Genomic DNA, 19,580 nt, shown 5'->3' on the forward strand with positions numbered 1-19,580 from the left:
GAAGAGCTTAAGTCTTAACCTCTTTCTCCGCATTACAACTTTGTCCATATAAATTTTTAAGTACATATCTTAAGTCAGTAAGTGCTTTACTTGTCTTGCTTAAGATTGATTTTTCTTGTTGAAGACTAAGCACCTGTCAAATCCATGTGCAGTGTGCACTGTACACACACACACACACACACACACACATATATATATATATATATATATATATATATATATATATATATATATATTCATGCTTTGAGGATGACTGGAGAATTCTTCATGTTCTCCATTCTATACCTGCATTTTATAAGTAATCATACAAATACCAACATCAATTGACTGATAAGACTGATTTTCAAGATATTTTTCTTTTTCTACTAGAATTGTATTTCTCCTCATTTTCTTGCCCCTATTCATCAATATACTTTAACTCCCCCATGGGTACCTGTTGAATAACATGAAGTTTAGGGGTCAATAATAGAAAAAAAATGAAAATAACTTTGTTGACAAAAGTGATTACATTAAACAATGAAATTAGTGTACACCAGTTGTTACTGGATAATATATGTAATGAACATACATCTATTTACCTGATACTATATAGTTAGTAAAATGTAAGCCATACTTGACAATTTGAAAGGCTAATCACGTACATTCTGACAGAGTAAAGCACACCACAACTAAGAAATATGCATGTTTTCTACCTTATTGCTTTCAAACATTAGTTTTAACATCAGAATTCAGCCAAGAGCATTAAAATACCATTTCCAAGTTAGTGTGATTTTTCAGAAATATGTTTTACAGTCACCTACTTTAATAAAATCTACACTCAAGCATCTACCCACCCTGAAAACACATGAAGTCAGGCATTATGAATAGGTAATTCATAAATAAAAAATGAAAGTTTGGAATAGATATGTGAATTAAGTTTAAATATCTTTAGTTTTTGAGCTCTGTATCATACATTTTCCAGACATCTTACAGTTCTGTTCTTTAGACAAATGCTGTTCAGTGTTAAAATTATTGAAACTGCTTCTCTTTCCAGATTATGTTATATTAAACTAAATATTAGAAAATATTTTTCCTTTATGCCAGAGTATACTTTTGTAGATACCACACTTGGTACCTTGGTTTGAGTTAATTTAACTGGAATCCAGCCACTGAAAAAAAGGAGAGTGAATAGAAACTATCCTGCACACTAGAGATCTGACTTTAAGCTGAATCAGTTTTCATGTGATCTGGCACTTAAAAACCCCTTAAGGGCAAAGATACCTCCAAATTCACTGCGTTGTTGTCTACCAGCATGGGAAAAAAAACAGGAATGCTGAGTTGGAGCTAAGCAGAAAGGTTAAGGAAAGGAGTGAAGAGAAGGAGTAAAGGGAAACACTACCCGCCCTCTGAAATGTGGAAATGCGGAGTACAGCTAGGTGTTTGGTTGTAAATGCTGTAGGCAGTGGCTATTTGCAACAAACCTCATCATTTATAAAATTGGTAAGAAACAGAGTAGACTCTGTCACTATAGCTGATTAATTAATTTGCTGTCTTAGATTGTTTTGACAGTGGGAGCAAGAAAGTCAAAAGTTTATTTTTTTTTAACCATCACCTGTTATACACAGATATACATGTACAAACATATGTGAACAAGCATTTGTAAGCATACAAGTGCACATAAACACATACACACACACTTAATTGCTTTATTTTCGTTTTTATTCTGAGTGCAGCGAACTTTATTCATGGTATTCCAGAGAGTAGAGAGGGCTCCCTAGGCCCCTCTTTTATTTTGGGGTCTGGGATGGAAATTATTATGAGGGAAATGTTCAGTGTTAGAGGCTGAGGTGGGACAGGGACTCTTCAGCAACCTAGGGTCTCTCTCTTGCTCTTAGTGACATTGTTGAGGTTGATGGTCTAGGGCTTCTTACTCCTTGGAGTACATGTAGGCTATGAGGTCCGCCACCCTGTTGTAGCCATATTCATTGTAATACCAAGAAATGAGCTTTACAAAGTTGTCATTGAGAGCAATGCCAGCCCCAGCATCAAAGGTCGAAGACTGGGAGTTGCTGTTGAAGTTGCAAGAGACAACCTGGTCCTCAGTGCAGCCCAGGATGCCCTTCAGTGGGCCCTCAGATGCCTGTTTCACCACCTTCTTGATGTCATCATACTTGGCAGGTTTCTACAGGCAGGATGTCGGATCCACAATGGATACATTGGGGGTAGGAACACAGAAGACCATGCCAGTGAGCTTCCAGTTCAGCTCTGGGTTGACCTTGCCCACAGCCTTGGCAGCACCATTGGACGCACGGATGATATTTCAGGCAGCCCCAGGACTGCCATACCACAGCTTTTAAGAGGGGTCATTCACAGTCTTTTGAGTGACAGTAATGGCATGGACCGTGGTCATGAGCTCTTCCAAAGTTGTCAGGGGTGACCTTTGACAGGGGTCTAAGCAGTTGGTGGTACAAGCTCTATTGCTGACAATCTTGAGTGAGTTGTCATATTTTTCATGATTCACACCCATCACAAACATAGGGGCATGGACAGGAGGAGCAAAGATGATGACCCCTTTGACCCCACCCTTCAGTGGCTCCTGGCCTTCTCCATGGTGGTAAAGATGCCAGTAGACTCCCTAACATACTCATCACCATCAACACTCCATCTCACTCCTGGAAAATGTTGATGGGCTCATTCTCAACCTTGACTGTGCAGTTGAATTTGCCATGTGTGGAGTCATACCATAACATGTAAACCATGTAGTTGAGGTCAATGAAGGGCTCATTGATGGTCACAATCTCCACTTTGCCAGGATGAGTCTAGTACTGTACAAGAAGATGTAGCTATCTCTGGAACAGGGAGGAGCAGAGAGCCAATTAACTGTTTTAAAATGGTATAGGTTCTCATGTTATATTTTCAAATATTTTTGTGATATATAATTTATAACAAATTAATTACAAAAGTTATGTCAAAAAACCAATAGTGGATTGTGTTGCACCGATAAAAAAATGATGTAACAAGGAACATAGAGAAATGTGATGGTTATGCAGTAAAATGTTCTTAGTTTTTAAAAGGTAAGTAGTGAATGATTCTGGAATAAATGCATTTAATATCTGTACTTCTTGTTTTTATTAATTTTTATAGTCCACTCTTTGCCCCACTCCTGGTCTACCCCTCCCAGTTCCTCATCCTAATTCTTCCTCACCCCTGTCTTCAAGAGGATGACCCACCCCTGCCAGTCCTCCCCACTCCCTGGCACTACAAGTCTCTCTAGGGTTCAGCTAAACTTCTTCCACTGAGGCCAAACCAGACATTCCTCTACTCTGTGTGTATCTGGGCCTCTGACCAGCTCTTGCTGCCTGGTTGGTGGCTCAGTGTCTAAGAGATCTCAGAGGTCCAGATTAGTTAAGACTATTGGTCTTCCTATAGGGTCACCCTCCTCCTCAGTTTCTTCCAGCCTTTCCCTAACAGGGGTCCCTAACTTTAGTCAATGGTGGCATACGTCTGTCTGTGTCTGCCTCAATCATCTGCTTGTTGGACCTCTTAGAGGACCACCATTCTAGGCTCCTGTCTGTAAGCACACCATAGCATCACTAATAGTGTTAGGCGTTGGAGCTTCCTCTTGAGATGGACCCCAAGTTGGGTTAGTCACTGGACTGCCTTTCACCCAGTCTCCTCTTAATTTTTGTCCATTCCATGAAGTTCTTTTAGGCAAGAACAATTCTGGGCCAGAGTTTTTGACTGTGGGATGACAGCCTCATCCCTCCACTTGATGCCCTGTTTTTCTTCTGTAGTTGCACTCTACATGTCCCTTCTCTCCACTTTTGGGCATTTCATATAAGGTCTTTGAGTTTTGAGAGTCTCTCACATCCCAGGTCTTTCTAGAAGGTTCCCTTCTCTCACCACCCCCAGGGTTGCATATTTCCATTTTTTTTCTGCTGGCCCTCCAGGCTTCTAACCTGTCCCCCACCCTATACCTGATCATGTTTCCCTTTCTCTTTCTTCTCCCCCTCCCTCCCAGAACCCTCTCTCTGCCTCCCTTGTTTGTTTTCTTTGCCCTTCAAAGAGGGATTGGAGAATCCCCACTTGGAATCTTCTACTTGTTAAGATTCTTGAGGTGTTTTTATTTTTATCTTAGATATTCTGTACTTTTTTTGGCTAATATTTACTGATTAGTGAATACATACTTTGTTTGTCCTCTAGGGTTTGAGTTACACCACTTTGAATAATATCTTCTAGTTCCACCCATTTGCCTGAAAAACTCATGTCACAATATCCTCATTCTAAAGCAATCTATAGATTCAACACAATCCCCATCAAAATTTCAATTCTTCACAGACTTGACAAGAGCAATTCTCAATTTTATGTGGAGAGAGCAAAAACCCAGGATAGGAAAAAAATCTTAACAATAAAAGAACATCTGGGGGAATCACCATCTGTGGCCTCAAGCTGCACTACAGAGCAATAGTGATAAAAACTGCATTTTATTGGTACAGAAAAAGACAGGTTGATTAAAGGAATAGAATTGAAGACCCAGAAATAAACCAACACATCTATGGTCAACTGATCTTTGACAAAAATCCAAAAATATACAATGGAATAAAGAAAGCATCTTCAATAAATAGTGCTGGTCTCACTGGCAGTCTGTAAATAGAAAAATGAAAATAGATTCATATTTGTCACCTTGCACAAAACTCAAGTCAAAGTGGATCAAGACCTCAACATAAAAGCAGATAAAATTAATCTAGTAGAAGAGAAAGTGGGAAAGAGCCTCAAACTCATGGATGAGGGTGAAGAAATATTTTCTAAACAGAACTGCAATGGCTCAAGCTCTAATATCAAGAACTGATAGATGAGACCTCATGAAACTGAAAAGCATCTCTAAGTCAAAGGACATAGTCAATAGGACAAACTGGCAACCTACATATTGGGGAAAAATCTTCATTAACCCAGCATCTAATAGAGGGCTAATTTCTAAAATATGTAAAGAACTCAAGAAGCTAACCCCCCCTAAAACAAACAAACGAACAATGCAATAAAAAATGGGGTATAAAACTAAACAGAATTCACAACAGAGGAATATTGAATGGCTGAGAAGCACCTAAAGAAATGTTCAAAGTCATCAGGTAAATGTAAATCAAAGCAACCCTGAGATTCCACCTTATACTAATCAGAATGGCTAAGATCAAAAACGCAGGTGACAGCACATGATGGCAAGAATGTGGAGAAAGAAAAACACTCCTCCATTGCTTATGGGATTGCAAACTGGTACAATCACTCTGGAAATCAATTTAGAGATTCCTCAGAAAATTGGAGATAGATCTACCTGAAAATCCAGCTATACCATTCTTGGCCATTTATCCAAAAGATGCCCTACCATACCACAGGGACACATGATCCATTACATTAATAGTGGCCTTATTTTTAATGACCAGAAGCTGGAAAGAAGCCAGATGTCCCACAACGCAAGAATGAATACAGAAAATGTGGTTCATTTATACCATGCCTGAACTTCTTCACTCCTTGTCAAAGAAATATCGCTTGAATCAGGGTTCTCTAAAGGAACAGAATTGATAATATGTGTATGTATGTGTATGTGTGTGTGAGTGTGTGTGTATTAGTGTGGCTTACACACTGTGTTTTAGCTTCTCCAGGGAAGAGCACAATTACTTATACAATACTTAATCATTCCTGAAAAACATACATACAAAGTACACTGTTCATACTGAGTAGGTTATATTTAGGAATGTGAGTGTGTGTGTGTGTGTGTGTGTGTGTGTTTGCGTGTATGTGTGTTTCTCTGTGTGTTTATTTAAATAACAAAAGTTAATGATAAAAGAGGCCATAAATTTGAAGGAAAGCAAGTATAGGTGTACAGGAAGGTTTGAAAGAAATGGAAGAGTAAAACAAAATAATTATAATATCAAAAAATACAAGCAATAGTTGAAGGAAGATAAGGGAGATCACTGGAAGCAAGTCAGAAATCGAAAGGAAATGCATCAGTAAAGACGGTGTGGAGTTACAGAGCACAAACACAGTGTAAAGGAAATGCATCAGTAAAGATAGTGTGGAGTTACAGAGCACAAACACAGTGTAAAGGAAATGCATCAGTAAAGATGGTGTGGAGTTACAGAGCACAAACACAATGTAAAAACCTGAGAAAATATTCAGTATTAAAGAGAAATTCATAAATTAGTGGAGGTTAGAAAACTTTCCCAATTTATATGTATAATAAACGACATAAGACAAAAGTCACTTTCATTAGAGAAATGGAGTAAATAGAAGAAGGCACTGAGGAAAGACAAACTAAGGCATTCTGTGAAGTATTTATTTATTTATTTTATTTTTTTATTGGCTATTTTGTTTATTTACATTTCAAAAAGTATTCCCTTTCCTAGTTTCCCCTCTGGAAACCCTCTATCCCATCCTCCCTCCCCCTGCTTCCGTGAGGGTGCTTCTCTACCCACCCACCAACTCCTACCTCCCTACCCTGGCATTTCCCTACACTGGGGCATCACACCAAGCCTTCACGGGACCAAAGAAGTTTTAGAAAGTTTTAAGTAAAGAGAAAATTGGCCAGAAAAATAGGAAATTGGCTTTGCATTGACAATATTACTGTACTATTAAATGAACCTCCACCCCCCAAAACAAACTACTAATGAGATAGTGATATACTCCCACTTCAGGGCTTTTCCCAGTCATCATCACAAAAGCTTCCTCTTGCAGCAGATGGGAACAAAGGCTCCTTCACATAGCCTTGAGACTTGAGAGACTGCATGGCCTTCATTACGTGAAGGTTGGGCACATTTTTGTCTGCTAGCTTGGGGCATTTGGGCATGTGGTCATACTTTTTGGCTACCGTCCTGCCTTCCTTAAAAAGGAGTTCATAGATGGCAATCCAATTCTTCTTAGGCATCAACATCACGGCGGCTGCAGAGTCCAAGATGGAGACTGTTATTCTTTCATTTTTAAAAGTAGAGATTATGCACAAGGAAATCGTGGCTTAAGGTTACATGGTAAGTTATACTCTGGGGCAAAAATTCAAATTCTGCTTGGTATTATTTCAATGTGTCAGCCTTCCAAAAGGCAAATCTTCATTATGCTATTAGTTCATGATTACTACATGTAAAATTTCACATCATTGTCACTGACATCCTGCAAATATTTAACTGCTAATTCATACATATTTTCATAATAGTATTAAAGAAATGTTCAAAATATCTCAGAGTAAAGATAAGTTCCAGTGCTTCAGGGAATCATGTATGATAGTTGCTCTTAGATGGAAAGAGACTTAATTAAGCCTTAATTGTGACTAACAGTAGGATTGAAGAAGCTGTTTACAGTCAAGCAATGTTTATTTAGAGAGACATGGAAAAGAGTAAGTTTCACTAAGAGAGTATTCATACAAAATTGCAGTATTCTTTGGAGTTTCACAAAATGGCTTTCCCATGTTTAATACTGATTAAGAAATTTCAGACTGCGGGAGTGGTGGCCCACACCTTTAGTCCCAGTACTCAGGAGGCAGAGGCAGGTGGATTTCTGAGTTCGAGGCCAGCCTGGTCTACAGAGTGAGTTCCAGGGATATACCCTGTCTCGAAAAACAAACAAAAAAAAAAAAAAAAGAAAGAAAGAAAGAAAGAAATTTCAGACAATTAATTAATAATTAATTAATAATGGCCGTAAAGAGCTTTGCTTTTTTTTATTTTTATTTTTTATAAGAGTGCATGATGGATGATGGTTTTGCTTAAGGTGATCGACTTTTGGATGTGGGAAAGTTTGAATGAGTTAATATTATAGAATAACAGGTGAAATGATACATATAAATAATTGCTACTAAAATGTTTGAAGTTATCTCTATGTGTTTGTTCATGTGCTAATACTATTTAGGACATTGTTGTTTATGAGACATGTCAAACAGCTCAGGGAGTAATGTGCTTACCTTAGAAGTATGAAGACCTAAGTTGCAGTGCTGGTCCATTGTCCCACATTGCATCCCCAGGACCCACCCACAAATTCCAAGCCTTCCATTTGTAACCTCAGTACTGGGTACAGAGAGAGACAGGTAATTTAGAGAGTTCCGTGGACATCTTATCCCTTCTGCTAAATGATATCAATAAGGGACCTGGTTCAAAAATCGAAGTAGATATTGCCTGATGAACGGCTCTTGAGTTGGTACACTGGTCTCCATGTGCACAAACACACACACACACACACACACACACACACACAACCACAAGTCCATACCTGATTGGGAAACCATCTAAATACAGTATCTCCAGTACATGTCACCTGACTTCCATCTAGTTTCAAACCTTGCACATAAAATTGAAGAATGATGTCAGATCTTTGTGATTTGTATAGAAAAGGGATCAAGCTTGGTTCAGGTGTCACTCATTTCTTGAGCACTGCTCCAAGCACTGGTCACATCTACTCTGTGTTTTGTGAGCTCTGTGAACAGTGAAACAAGTCTGTAAATTATAACTGACAGAGAAGCTCAGTGTCATAAATTCAGCAGTGTGTGATGGAGGCTCACTGGCTCACACTTATGTGGAGTTACTACCACAGAAGTGCATCCGTGGTTACTTTTAATTTTTTTTTGTGCGTGTTTATTTAAGAAAAATTGAACTAAACATGTTTTGTCGTTCACAATTTATAATTAATTGGATATTTAAGTATTGTGAAATATAGTTTTAATAAGTTAACATTTGAATAGTGATATTGTGAGAAACAGGAAAAAAAGGCCATTGGGTGAGAAATCAAATGGCTCCTAATGACAGACAGCTATATCCATTCATGAGTGCTTTGTTCATTGCACATCAGAGAAGGTTCTTGAAGTAGTTGGGAATTTAAAAAGAGAAACACAACTGGGCAATATGGATAGAGTGAGATACTTTGGAGCATTCAGCCTAAATGCAATGTCATCATAATCCTGAGTACTTTCAGAACTCAGGGATCTGTGCAAAAGAGGGGGCAACAAGATTGATAAGACCCAGAGCGAATGGCTAGCATCATCTGGACAGAACAACACTGATGCAGTACATACTCACAGAGATTAGAGCAGCAAGCAAAGATCTGCACAGGTTCAAATCAGACTGTGTCATAGAACTGAGAGGAGAAATTGGACCTGGGGTTCAACCCTTAATCAAGAAGCTATATTCAATTGATGCCCACTGGCAATAGTTTTCTTCCCCTAGGCTCATTGCATATACCACCCATACTCTAGGGCAGACCTCTTACCTAGAAGTAGATGGTAAAAACAGAATGAACTCATTGTTACTTTTGGTTTAACTTTGCTCTGTGTTGGCATTTCTATCTTCTTGCTCTTTCACTTGATTCACTTTCTTTTTGTGCTTTTGTGGTCATTTTTATGTTTCTTGTTCTTTTTGCTTTTGTTTTTGTTTCTTTTCTTTAAAAAATGTTTTAGTAGAGAGAAAGATAAGAGACAGAAATAGACACACACACATTCAACCATACACACACACACACACACACAGAGAGAGAGAGAGACAGAGAGACAGAGAGACAGAGAGACAGAGAGACAGACAGAGACAGAGACAGACAGAGACAGATAGACAGACAGAGACAAAAAAACAGAGAGAATAAAGTTAGGAGGATGGGAGGTGGTGAGGAACATCTGGGGACTGATGTGAAAATCATGTTGAAATTCTGTTGTATAAAGAAATACCAAGCAAAACAAAACAAAAGGTCCTGGCTGCACTGATGCTCTTTTCAAGAAAGCCACTACCATTTAAAGGCTGTTCTTCCCACTTCTTCCTGATACCATCTGGTCAAACTATCCAAAGCTGTTTGTCCCTTAAAACACAGTAGTCTCCATGGATTAAATTAAAATAGAACTTTCACTTTATCCAGGCACTAGTTTTTAGATTCATATGCAAATGAACTAAAAGAAGAAATTCAAATATTTGAGGGGTAAATCTTACCCAAGTATTCATTAAGAAACAGAGCAAAAACACTTGGTACATTGCCAGCTTTCTATTATTACAACAAACGTCATCTATCAATCAGTTTGTAAAGAGTAAAAAGGTTTGTGTTAGCTTGTAGCGTTAGAAGTTTTAGTCCAGGATTGCTTGGTTCCTGCTTCTGGACCTGAAGTGAAGGCTGATATCATGGTGGTGGTTGAGGATCAGAAATGTGTTTATCTAATGATATCTAGGAAGCAATGAAAGAGATAGAAGAGAAGGTTCTAGGTTTCAGTTGTCTCCTTCAAAAGCTCATTATAAATGATCTAATTTCCTTTTCTTTCCATTTACAAAATGGTCAACCACCTTCCAATCATCCAATGACGGGTACTCTAAGCCTTTGGAACATTTACTTCTAAAGAACATTTGATATCCAAAGTATGACCTCATAAAATATTGTTAGGCTTTCTTTTCTATGATTAATATTCCTTGCATTTTTCCTGTAGCTGAGATAGTTTCCTTCTCTCCTTCCAGTATAAACATTCTATTTTTACAAAACATGCCTTTGACTTATATTGAATAGTCAACATTGTTGTAGCATATTGTTCATAATTGTAAGGACTCAGAATATTACAATAAGGAAATTTTTCTTTTATTGAAGATAAAATCATAATGCTACATTGCTAAACATGTCTTTAAAAAGTCAGAACATGATTTGACAGATAACACAGATGTACCCACTGATGGAACATTTCTAAATGTAGACAGAGAATGGGACTACAGTGGTGAAAGTAATTTTATTTAGAAACCTCAGAGCTTTTATCTTCTGATTAGTATCAAATCAAAAAAGAAAGCATCTGTTAGACAAAAAAATTCTTAGTAATGAATACAAAAGCACCATTGATAGTTTTCCTTACAGCAAAGTTTAACTCACAGCATTATTTTGTATATTATTGACGGATCAATCATAGAAATTAAATTATTCTTTTGCACTTGTATATTTATTTATTTTATTTTAGGTGCATTTTTTTCCCTGAATGTTTTTATATGCACCTATAACTACCTAGTGCCTATGAGTGTTCAATACCATGGAACTGGAGTGACAGATACCTATGAGCCATTGTGATGGTTTATATATGCTTGGCCCAGGGAGTGGCACTGTTATGAGGTGAATGAAGCCACTATGGCTATTAACATGCTAGGATCCTATATGCAAGTATAGTAGAATATCATTAAACATGTCAAGGGTGAGTGACCTCTTATTAATGGGTCTCAAGTTGTATCAGTCATTGGTTGGCCATTCCCTTAAATTCTGTACCATCTTTACCACTGAACATCTTGTAGATCTTGTAGACAGATAAAATTGCAAGTTGAAGTGTTTGTGGCTAGGTTGGTGTCCCAATCCCTCTATTGTAAACCTTACCTAGTTACAGAAGACAGCCTGTTTAGGCTCCATATCTCACATAGCTAGGGTTGCTTTCAAAGATTCCTGGGAGGTGCCATTGCCCTAGGTCTCTAACTCATCCAGAGATGCCCCCCAGTTTCAGTTGTCCTTTCCAGTATACTCTTCTCCATCTCCCTTCACTAGATCCCTCTTGTTTCCCTCCCCACTCTCATGACCTTCCAGTCCACCTGCATACTGTTCACTTACATCTTTTCTAATTCACTTATTTAGTAAAATTCAAGCACCCCTTCCCCCCTTGATCTCCCCCTGGATACTTAGCTTCTTTGGGTCAGTGGATTGTAGCATAGTTATCCTTTACTTTATGGCTAATATCCACTTACAACTGAGTACATATTATGTTTTTTTTTTTCTGGGTACGGTTTATAGTACTCCAATTGATTTTTTCCAGTTCTATCAATTTGCCTGCAAATTTCAATATATCATTGTTTTTTAATAGCTCTAGTATGTAAATGTACTACATTTTCATTATCCATTCTTGGTTGAGGGACATATCAGCTGTTTCCAGTTTCTGACTATTATGAATAAAGTGACTATGCACATAGTTGAGCAAGTAAAATGGAAAGATTTTCCATGCTTTTGGATCAGTAGGATTAACATGGTAAAAATGTACATCTTACCAAAAGCAATGTACAGATTAAAAGCAATTCTGTTTGAAATTGCAACACAATTCTTTGCAAATCTTGATAGAATAATACTCAACTTCATATGGAATAACAGAAAACACATTATCATTGAAACAATCCTGCACAATAAAAGAACTTTGAGAGGTATCAACATCCCTGATTTCAAGCTGTAATACAAAGCAATAGTAATAAAAATCACATGGTATTTTCATAAAAGAAAACAGAAAGGGTAATTAATAGAATCAAATCAAAAAACCCACAAGTCAATCCACACGCCTATGGACACTTGATTTTTTTTACAATGAAGCCCAAACTATACAATGGAATAAAGATAACATCTTCAGCAGATGATGCTGGTCAAACTGGATGACTTCATGCAGAGGAATGCAAATAGATTCATGTCTATCATTTTGCACAAAACTCAAGTCCAAGTGGATCAAAGACCTTAACATGAAACCAGATATACCTACCTGATAGAAACGAAAGAGGATAATAGCCTTGAGTGCGTTGGCACAAGAAAGAACTCTTAAAAAGTACTCAGGCACTAAGGTCAGAAATTAATAAATAGGACCTCATGAAACTTAAAAATTTCTGTAAATGAAAGGATACTATCAATAGGACAAGTGATAGCCTACAGAATGGGAAAAGATCTCCAACAACCCTAAATAGGACAGAGGGCTGATATGAAAAATATATAAATAACTGAAAAAGTTCTAGACAGAGGAATCTCTAAAGGCTGTGAACCACTCAAAGAAATTTCAACAGCCATAGCCATCAGGAAATGGAAACAAAAATGACTGTGATTCCATTGTACACCTGTCAGAACGGCTATAATTAAAACTCAAGAGATAGCACATGTGGGCAAGTATGTGGAGCAAGGGCAACACTCCTCCATTGCTGGTACAAGTGCAAACTTATATAGCAACTTTGCTGTACAACTTTGCTATTCTGACAAGTGTAAGATGGAATCTCAGAATCATTTTGATTTACATTTTCCTGATTTCTAAGGATATTGAACATTTTTAAGCATTTCTCGGCTATTTGAAGTTCCTCTGTTGAAAATTGTTTGTTTAGATCCATCCCCTCCTAGTTACTTACTTGGATTATTTGCTTTGTTGATGTCCAGTTTCTTCAGTCCCTATATATTTTGGATATTAGCCCTCTGTCAGATGTGAGTTTGGTGAAATTCTTTACCTATTGTGTAGGCTACCATTTTTCCTATTAATGGTGTCCCTTGCCTTACAGAAGCATTTCTGTAATGTATATGAGGCCACATTCATTAATTGCTGGTTTAATGCATGTACAATTGGTGCTCAAGCTATATTGATGAAAATGACATTGTACTAGCATGGAAACATGTTGATCAATGGTATCAAATCAAAGACCCAGAACTAATTCCAGATACCTCTCTATTCTTGAGTTTTGATAATGAAACCAGAAATATACAATTGGAAAAAAGGAAGCATCATCAGTAAATGGTATAAATGGTATTAGTCTAACTAGTTCTCAGCATGTAGAAGAACGCAAATATATTCTTATGTATCACTGCACAATACTCAATTCCCCAAGGATCAAAGACCTCAAAAACCAGATACACTGAACCTGACAGAAGAGAAAGAGAACAATCTTGCATGCATTGGCACAGAAGACATATTCCTGAATATGCTTCCTGCCTATTATTTGTAAATAATTTTCTGTTCCTTTAATCATTCTGAATATATATATATATATATATATATATATATATATATATATATATATATATTAGATCAAAACACATATAAGTAATGTTTTATAAAGGCCTGCAAGATGTCTTGGAAGGTAAAGGTGTTGATGCTAATCCTAATAACCTGAGCTCAATTACTGGAACCAATATGATACATGATATACGAGATAACCATAAGTTATCCTTTGCCCATCACATGCATAGCATGTCATGTATAGTCAGCACACATGCACATATGAATATACAATCAATATAAGGTATTCCATTATAGGTTCCATTCTAGAAAACATGAGAAAATCTTTTAAGCACTTTTTGAAATATTTACATGGATTAATAATTGCCTAAAAGTTGATAAATGTGTTTCAAAAACTTTCAGGGACACTTTTTAAAAATATGGAGACCCCTTGTGCTACAGTAGCCAACACACTCTCTCCTCACTGTCAAGACTCTTGCTCATCTACTACTTTCCTTTCCATTCTAACCAGTCTCTCATTTCCTTGATGTAGTTACAATGTGGTATGAGCCACAACATATTTACATTTGCTCTTTATTTGCATAAGATGCTCTTTCCTGAATTCCAGGATGATTTGCCATTCTATTTCTATGTTTTTTTATCTTTGGTCCTCAAGCATTTCTTCTTTGCTGACTTTATAAAACAGGAACTCCTATATCCTGCACCTTACGTTAATTTTTATTCTATTATCCTCCCATGACTTTATATACTTGGTACTGACTGAAGTAATTTTAGTCACACACATATGCACATACAAACAAACATGTGCAAAGTTCATAATATATCTTTCTAATAGAATATAAGCTGTTCGTGAATCTTTTTTCCTAGAACCTGCTTCTTAATAATGGAAGAAAACATGTATTTCATGTACCAGCAATGGTATAGGAGCAAGGAGCTGACTGAAAGGAAGAAAATGAACTTGCTTTTCTTCAAGTAGTCTATATTAGATACAGACTTATTTAAACTTTTGACTCAATGGTACAGAGTTTCTAGATATCTGAAGCTATGCTTTTGTTCAGCTGTACAAAAGGCTGATCATGTTGCAGAATGTCTATCAGGTTACAGTACCTCACTTCTCACATCTCTATCTCAGTTTCTTTATATCATCCTTTGTTTTCTTTTCAGTAAAAATTCTGCTCAGAAAGAAAGCTTAAAGCATGCACGTCTGTATTCATTGCTCCTCCTGGATCTATAGAAGGCCTCCGAGAAGCGTCTTTAGTGCTCCAATGCTCAGCCATCACTCCTGGATCTTTCCCTTGAAGTTCACACACTCTGAACTTTTTACACAGCTCCTGTATGAAATTCTGCTCGTAACGGTTTGCTATTGTTTCACATAAGTTGTTCTTAATCCCCAGAATACTTTCAGAGGAAGAGATGGGCAGAAATCCAAACTTTCGTTTAGTTCATATGGGACACATAACCGAACAGACCGAAGAGATTATGTTTTATTATTGCATTCTAAGTGAACTTATGTGACACTTCTCTCAATGCACAACAGTTTCAGGATACCTCCTTTCACTGAACAAGTTTTTACGTCATCAATTAACTTTATTCAACTCAGTCTGTCAGTCTCTTCCTCTTAATCTTCCAGATGGTTTTCTTATGGTTACATTTGTCTGATTTTTATTTGATTTACCCATATTCTTCTTTAAATGACTACCCCATTCCTTTCATAATCTTCTAGTATTTAACTGAGAAGAGTCTAAGCGGTTTCCCATTTAGATTTTCCACCAGTGCTTACAATACTTAAGCATGTGTTTATGCAATGTCTTCTCTGAGGAGCTTTATTAGTATTGTACTTATGAATCATATCTAGTCTTATTTTTCAATGTTTATTTATTAATTACAATATGGAAAACATGTAGTTGATATTCCAATCACTGCTATAGCCACGGTGTGAACAAAATGGGATTCTTCAAATATTGAATAGAGACCAAATATAACTAATGCTCCCAAAGGTTGCTGAGAATAATGAATTCTTATACACTGTTGAGAATGTAAATTAGGATAGCTGATGTGGAAAAATAATATGGGGCACTTCGAAATCTTTCATTTGAAATACACAAAGTAACACATTCTTAGGCTCAGATTTTTGAAGGAGAGGAAACCTAGACAGTGTTGTGATTTTGGAAAACATCAGATTTTCTCCAAGTAAATTGGTCATGTTTGGCAGGAGAAGGTCAGTACATCTTATCAAAACTGAATGGGGCTTTATCAATTTCTCATTATGAACAGATATCAACATACATTTGTTCAACAGAGATAGCCATGATCATTAATGTTTAAACATTTAAAGATTTATAATAACTTTGTTGTTTTTTTTTTTTTTTTGTGGTTTTAGTTTTTGATTTTTGGTTTTAGGTCTTCACTTTGTAGCACTGGCTGCCCTGGAACATGCTCTGTAGACCAGGCAAGCGTAAACACAAACATCTGCCTCTGCCTCTTCTGTGCTGGAATTAAATAAGTGTGTCCCCACTCCTTAATTTAACTTTATAAGTTATATCTTTCATGTTAAATATATCTTTTAAAAATTAGGGACAATTATGATTTAGTCTAATTTTTATTTATCTACTTCATAAATAAATGATGATAATAACGACAGGAACAACTTTTGTGTCCTTTGAAGCATTACCCTTTCAAGTCTTGTATTCCGCGCACAAGGAAATTACCTCGTTTTTGTTATTTTTTTTTTTTACACTCAGAATGCTGAACAAAATCTTCCTAATCCATTACACTAAAGAGTGTAATAAAAGTATGATTGACAATTATCTTTTTGTACAAAAGTACTACTCTTAGCTAAGCTTGATTACTTTTTACATAACAAATTGCTAGATCCAAGATGTATTAAAATTCTGCTTCCATTTTAAATGAACTGCTCATGAATTATTAAAATAATGACAAACACTTACAGATAAAAACGGTCAAGCAGTAGCATGTACCAATAAGCACTTTAACCTTGGCTGTCAAAATGAATAGGCTAGCTATTCATACTTTAAGGTATTCATTTTCTGTGTCCTTTAAAGCATTGCTTTTTAACAGCAGATGCCTAGTCCAGAAACCTGAACATTTTCTTGAAATTGACCGATCTTGGGGTTCAGGCAGAGTATTTAAAAAAAAAAAAAAACCCTAAGCTGAATGGAGCACTAACTATTCCAATAACTCCCAAGGTGATACTAAGTCTGAAACATGATTGAGACCTATTCCTCTAATGCATTGGTTATCAACCTTCCTAACGCTGCTATCCTTGAATACAGTTCTTCATGTTGTGGTGACCCTAATCATAAACTTATTTTTGTTGCTACTTACTAACAGTAATTTTGCTACTGTTATGAATATTAATGTAATATATCTAATATACGGGATATCAGGTGTGTGACACTTGTGCAAAGGTTATTTGACTACCGATGGGGTTGTGACTCCCTCGTTGAGAACCACTGATCTAGAGCTTACTTGCATGTTTTCTTTGTTTTGCTTCACTTACATCTTTGTTGCGTCACATGTTTGTGATGATTTTAAACCCGTTTTTCCTCTTGTATTCTGATGTATTTATCCATGCCTTGCTTGCTTTTACCTGAGCTAGAGAACGTTTGAAAGGTAGAAATTACATTAACTCCTTATTGGATATTCAGCACCTGCCACTCACTGGACTGGGTTAGAGTGATTGAGGTTCAAAGGATGTGATAAATGGATGTTGGTGACAGAGCAATCTAAGTTCTGAGGCAATAGTATCAGAAACTCAGCTTCAGGGGAACATAGCTATAGGTAAAAAATCAGTTGATTTTATTTGCGATGTATTTGTTTTTTATTTTATTATAAACTGTCACACAAAAAAATGAGGGGAATGGCCTTAAGGTCTATTGTCTACATAACAAGATTATATCATTATTTCAAATATTGCCTAACTCAGAAAGACTTAATATGCATTCAGGTAACTAGTTAGCTTTTCCTTCTCAATTAACTGCTATTATTAGAAAACTAATTTCCAAAAGGGATTAGTTGATAAGCTTTAGACTCTTATCTATTCTCAGGATAAATGCAATATAATTGAAAATCAACAGACTTTAAAGACAGCTTGCATGAAATCATGACCCTAATTAGAGAAAACTCCTTGTTGCCTCTCAGAGAACTGGGACCAATGCTTACCATTGGTGTTGCTTAGGTGCAGAAGGACTCTGAGAATCACAACAGTTAAGAAATGATGATGATAAATCTCTCCCTGTGAGTAATTGAAGAAAGGGTAGTATCAGAGCTGTAACTCCACCTCTCTATTACATAGTTTGTTTTTGTGTTTCAGGAACTCAAAACCAATTTCTTACTTCTGTATCAGATATGCATAAGTTTCATAACAGTAGAGCTGTTAAAGGCCACCTTAGCCTTAGAGACCCCCATCTTGTATATAGTCTCCATCTTGTACTAGGCTGAATTCCAAGAAATAACTGAATTCCCAGAAATTGCTTCTGGCCCCAGGTGCCCCCTTAGGAACTTAGGTCACTACATAACTCTGTGACATGTTGTTTACCACCCAGTGGGGACTGAAACCCAGTAGCTGTTTTCAATCTAGACCAATTTGTCAGGGAAGCCATATGAGGTATTTGACAGGTAGAAACCCATTTTTAAGATGCCAGGTATGAAATACCATTGGAAATATACAGTAGGGATCTGCTGCCCCTACCCTTGGTCCTATGCCTCTTGGTTTGCGGTTTTGGCTTTTTGTTTGTTTGTTTGTTTGTTTCTTTAAAAGGTTGCTCTGTCCAGCCTCCTGCTGACATGGTTTGGATCCAGCAAACAGCAATGTCTCTGATACATCAGCTTGTTGAATGAAAAAAAAATTTTGTTGGCTCTAACATAGTTTTCTTGATGGATTATTTCCTAATTCTCAGACCCTAACAGACCTAAACTAATATGTAAAAGGTGAGCCACAGGAACTTAACATTTCTATAGTACTCTCAGTTATACTTTCATGTCTTATAAAAAATGTTATAAGAAGTGAGAAAGGAACATGGAAGCAATATCATATCACATCCTTGTGCATCCAGGGAGTATAAATTTCTGTTTTTCTGAGGTTTGAAAAAACCTACAGTCCTTAGGTGATGAGATTACTTACAGTGTCTTAACCAAAGTAGGTGACCTGCAAGATTCACCAGGAAGCTCCAGGTTAAACTCAGTGATATAGTTTTTGGAAATCAGAAATAGTTAACATGGTCTCAAGTGCTATCATTGCAATGTACTTACAGAGGTCTGCAGACTGTGGAATGACATTATAGGCCAAGAGTGACCAAGGTAAGCCACTTCTTTTTGATACTGATATCAACAGACCTGGTTGTTTCCAAAACAAAACAAAACAAAACAAATATGTGCTTTAAATTTTGCAGTAGAACACGGTACATGTGAAGAATCCAACAGTTTTGGTACCATGAAGAGTCATGCATTTTACACATGAGTCAGGATCTGTAGCAGTACAGGCAATTGAGATATTTCAGCAAGTAGAGACACTTTATACCAGTCTAACAGCCTCAGTTCAGTTCCTGAGAGCTGTGGGGAATTGCAGGCTGGTCTCCAGTCAAGCTGAGGTCTGAACCCTGAATGTCATAATTCACCCTCATGACACGGTAGGCGTTCCCTCAAGCTCCTGGAACTCCAGCCTAAGGTACCACCTCCAATGTCCCCCACAAGAGAAGCATGGTCAGTGGTCACTTAAGCAATGGCCCAAGCTTCTGACCTTCAGGCTAAACTCCTCCCCAGTTACCTAGCAACAGTGAAGACCATAAAAAGGGGTGTTCAGCCCCACCATGCTCTCTTACTCTTATTCGCTTACTCTCACCCATTTGTCCTCTCTCTTCTCTCTCCTCTTCCC

The 19,580-nt window shown here is 37.0% G+C and overlaps 1 protein-coding gene and 1 pseudogene across 1 annotated transcript in view; both read left to right on the forward strand.

Moving 5' to 3' along the window:
* LOC110325135 (ZAR1-like protein) overlaps nucleotides 1-2,416 on the forward strand; it is a 32,666-nt gene extending 30,250 nt beyond the window's left edge. Inside the window, exon 3 of the mRNA XM_021202900.1 lies at nucleotides 2,158-2,416. Coding sequence (XP_021058559.1) covers nucleotides 2,158-2,416 — 259 coding nt within the window. The remainder of the gene's footprint in view (nucleotides 1-2,157) is intronic.
* A 105-nt stretch (nucleotides 2,417-2,521) lies between these two features.
* The window catches only part of LOC110325136, a 41,174-nt pseudogene continuing 24,115 nt past the window's right edge, over nucleotides 2,522-19,580 (forward strand).

The sequence above is a fragment of the Mus pahari genome, chromosome 8 (assembly GCF_900095145.1).
Source record: "Mus pahari chromosome 8, PAHARI_EIJ_v1.1, whole genome shotgun sequence".
Classification (NCBI taxonomy): Eukaryota; Metazoa; Chordata; class Mammalia; order Rodentia; family Muridae; genus Mus; species Mus pahari.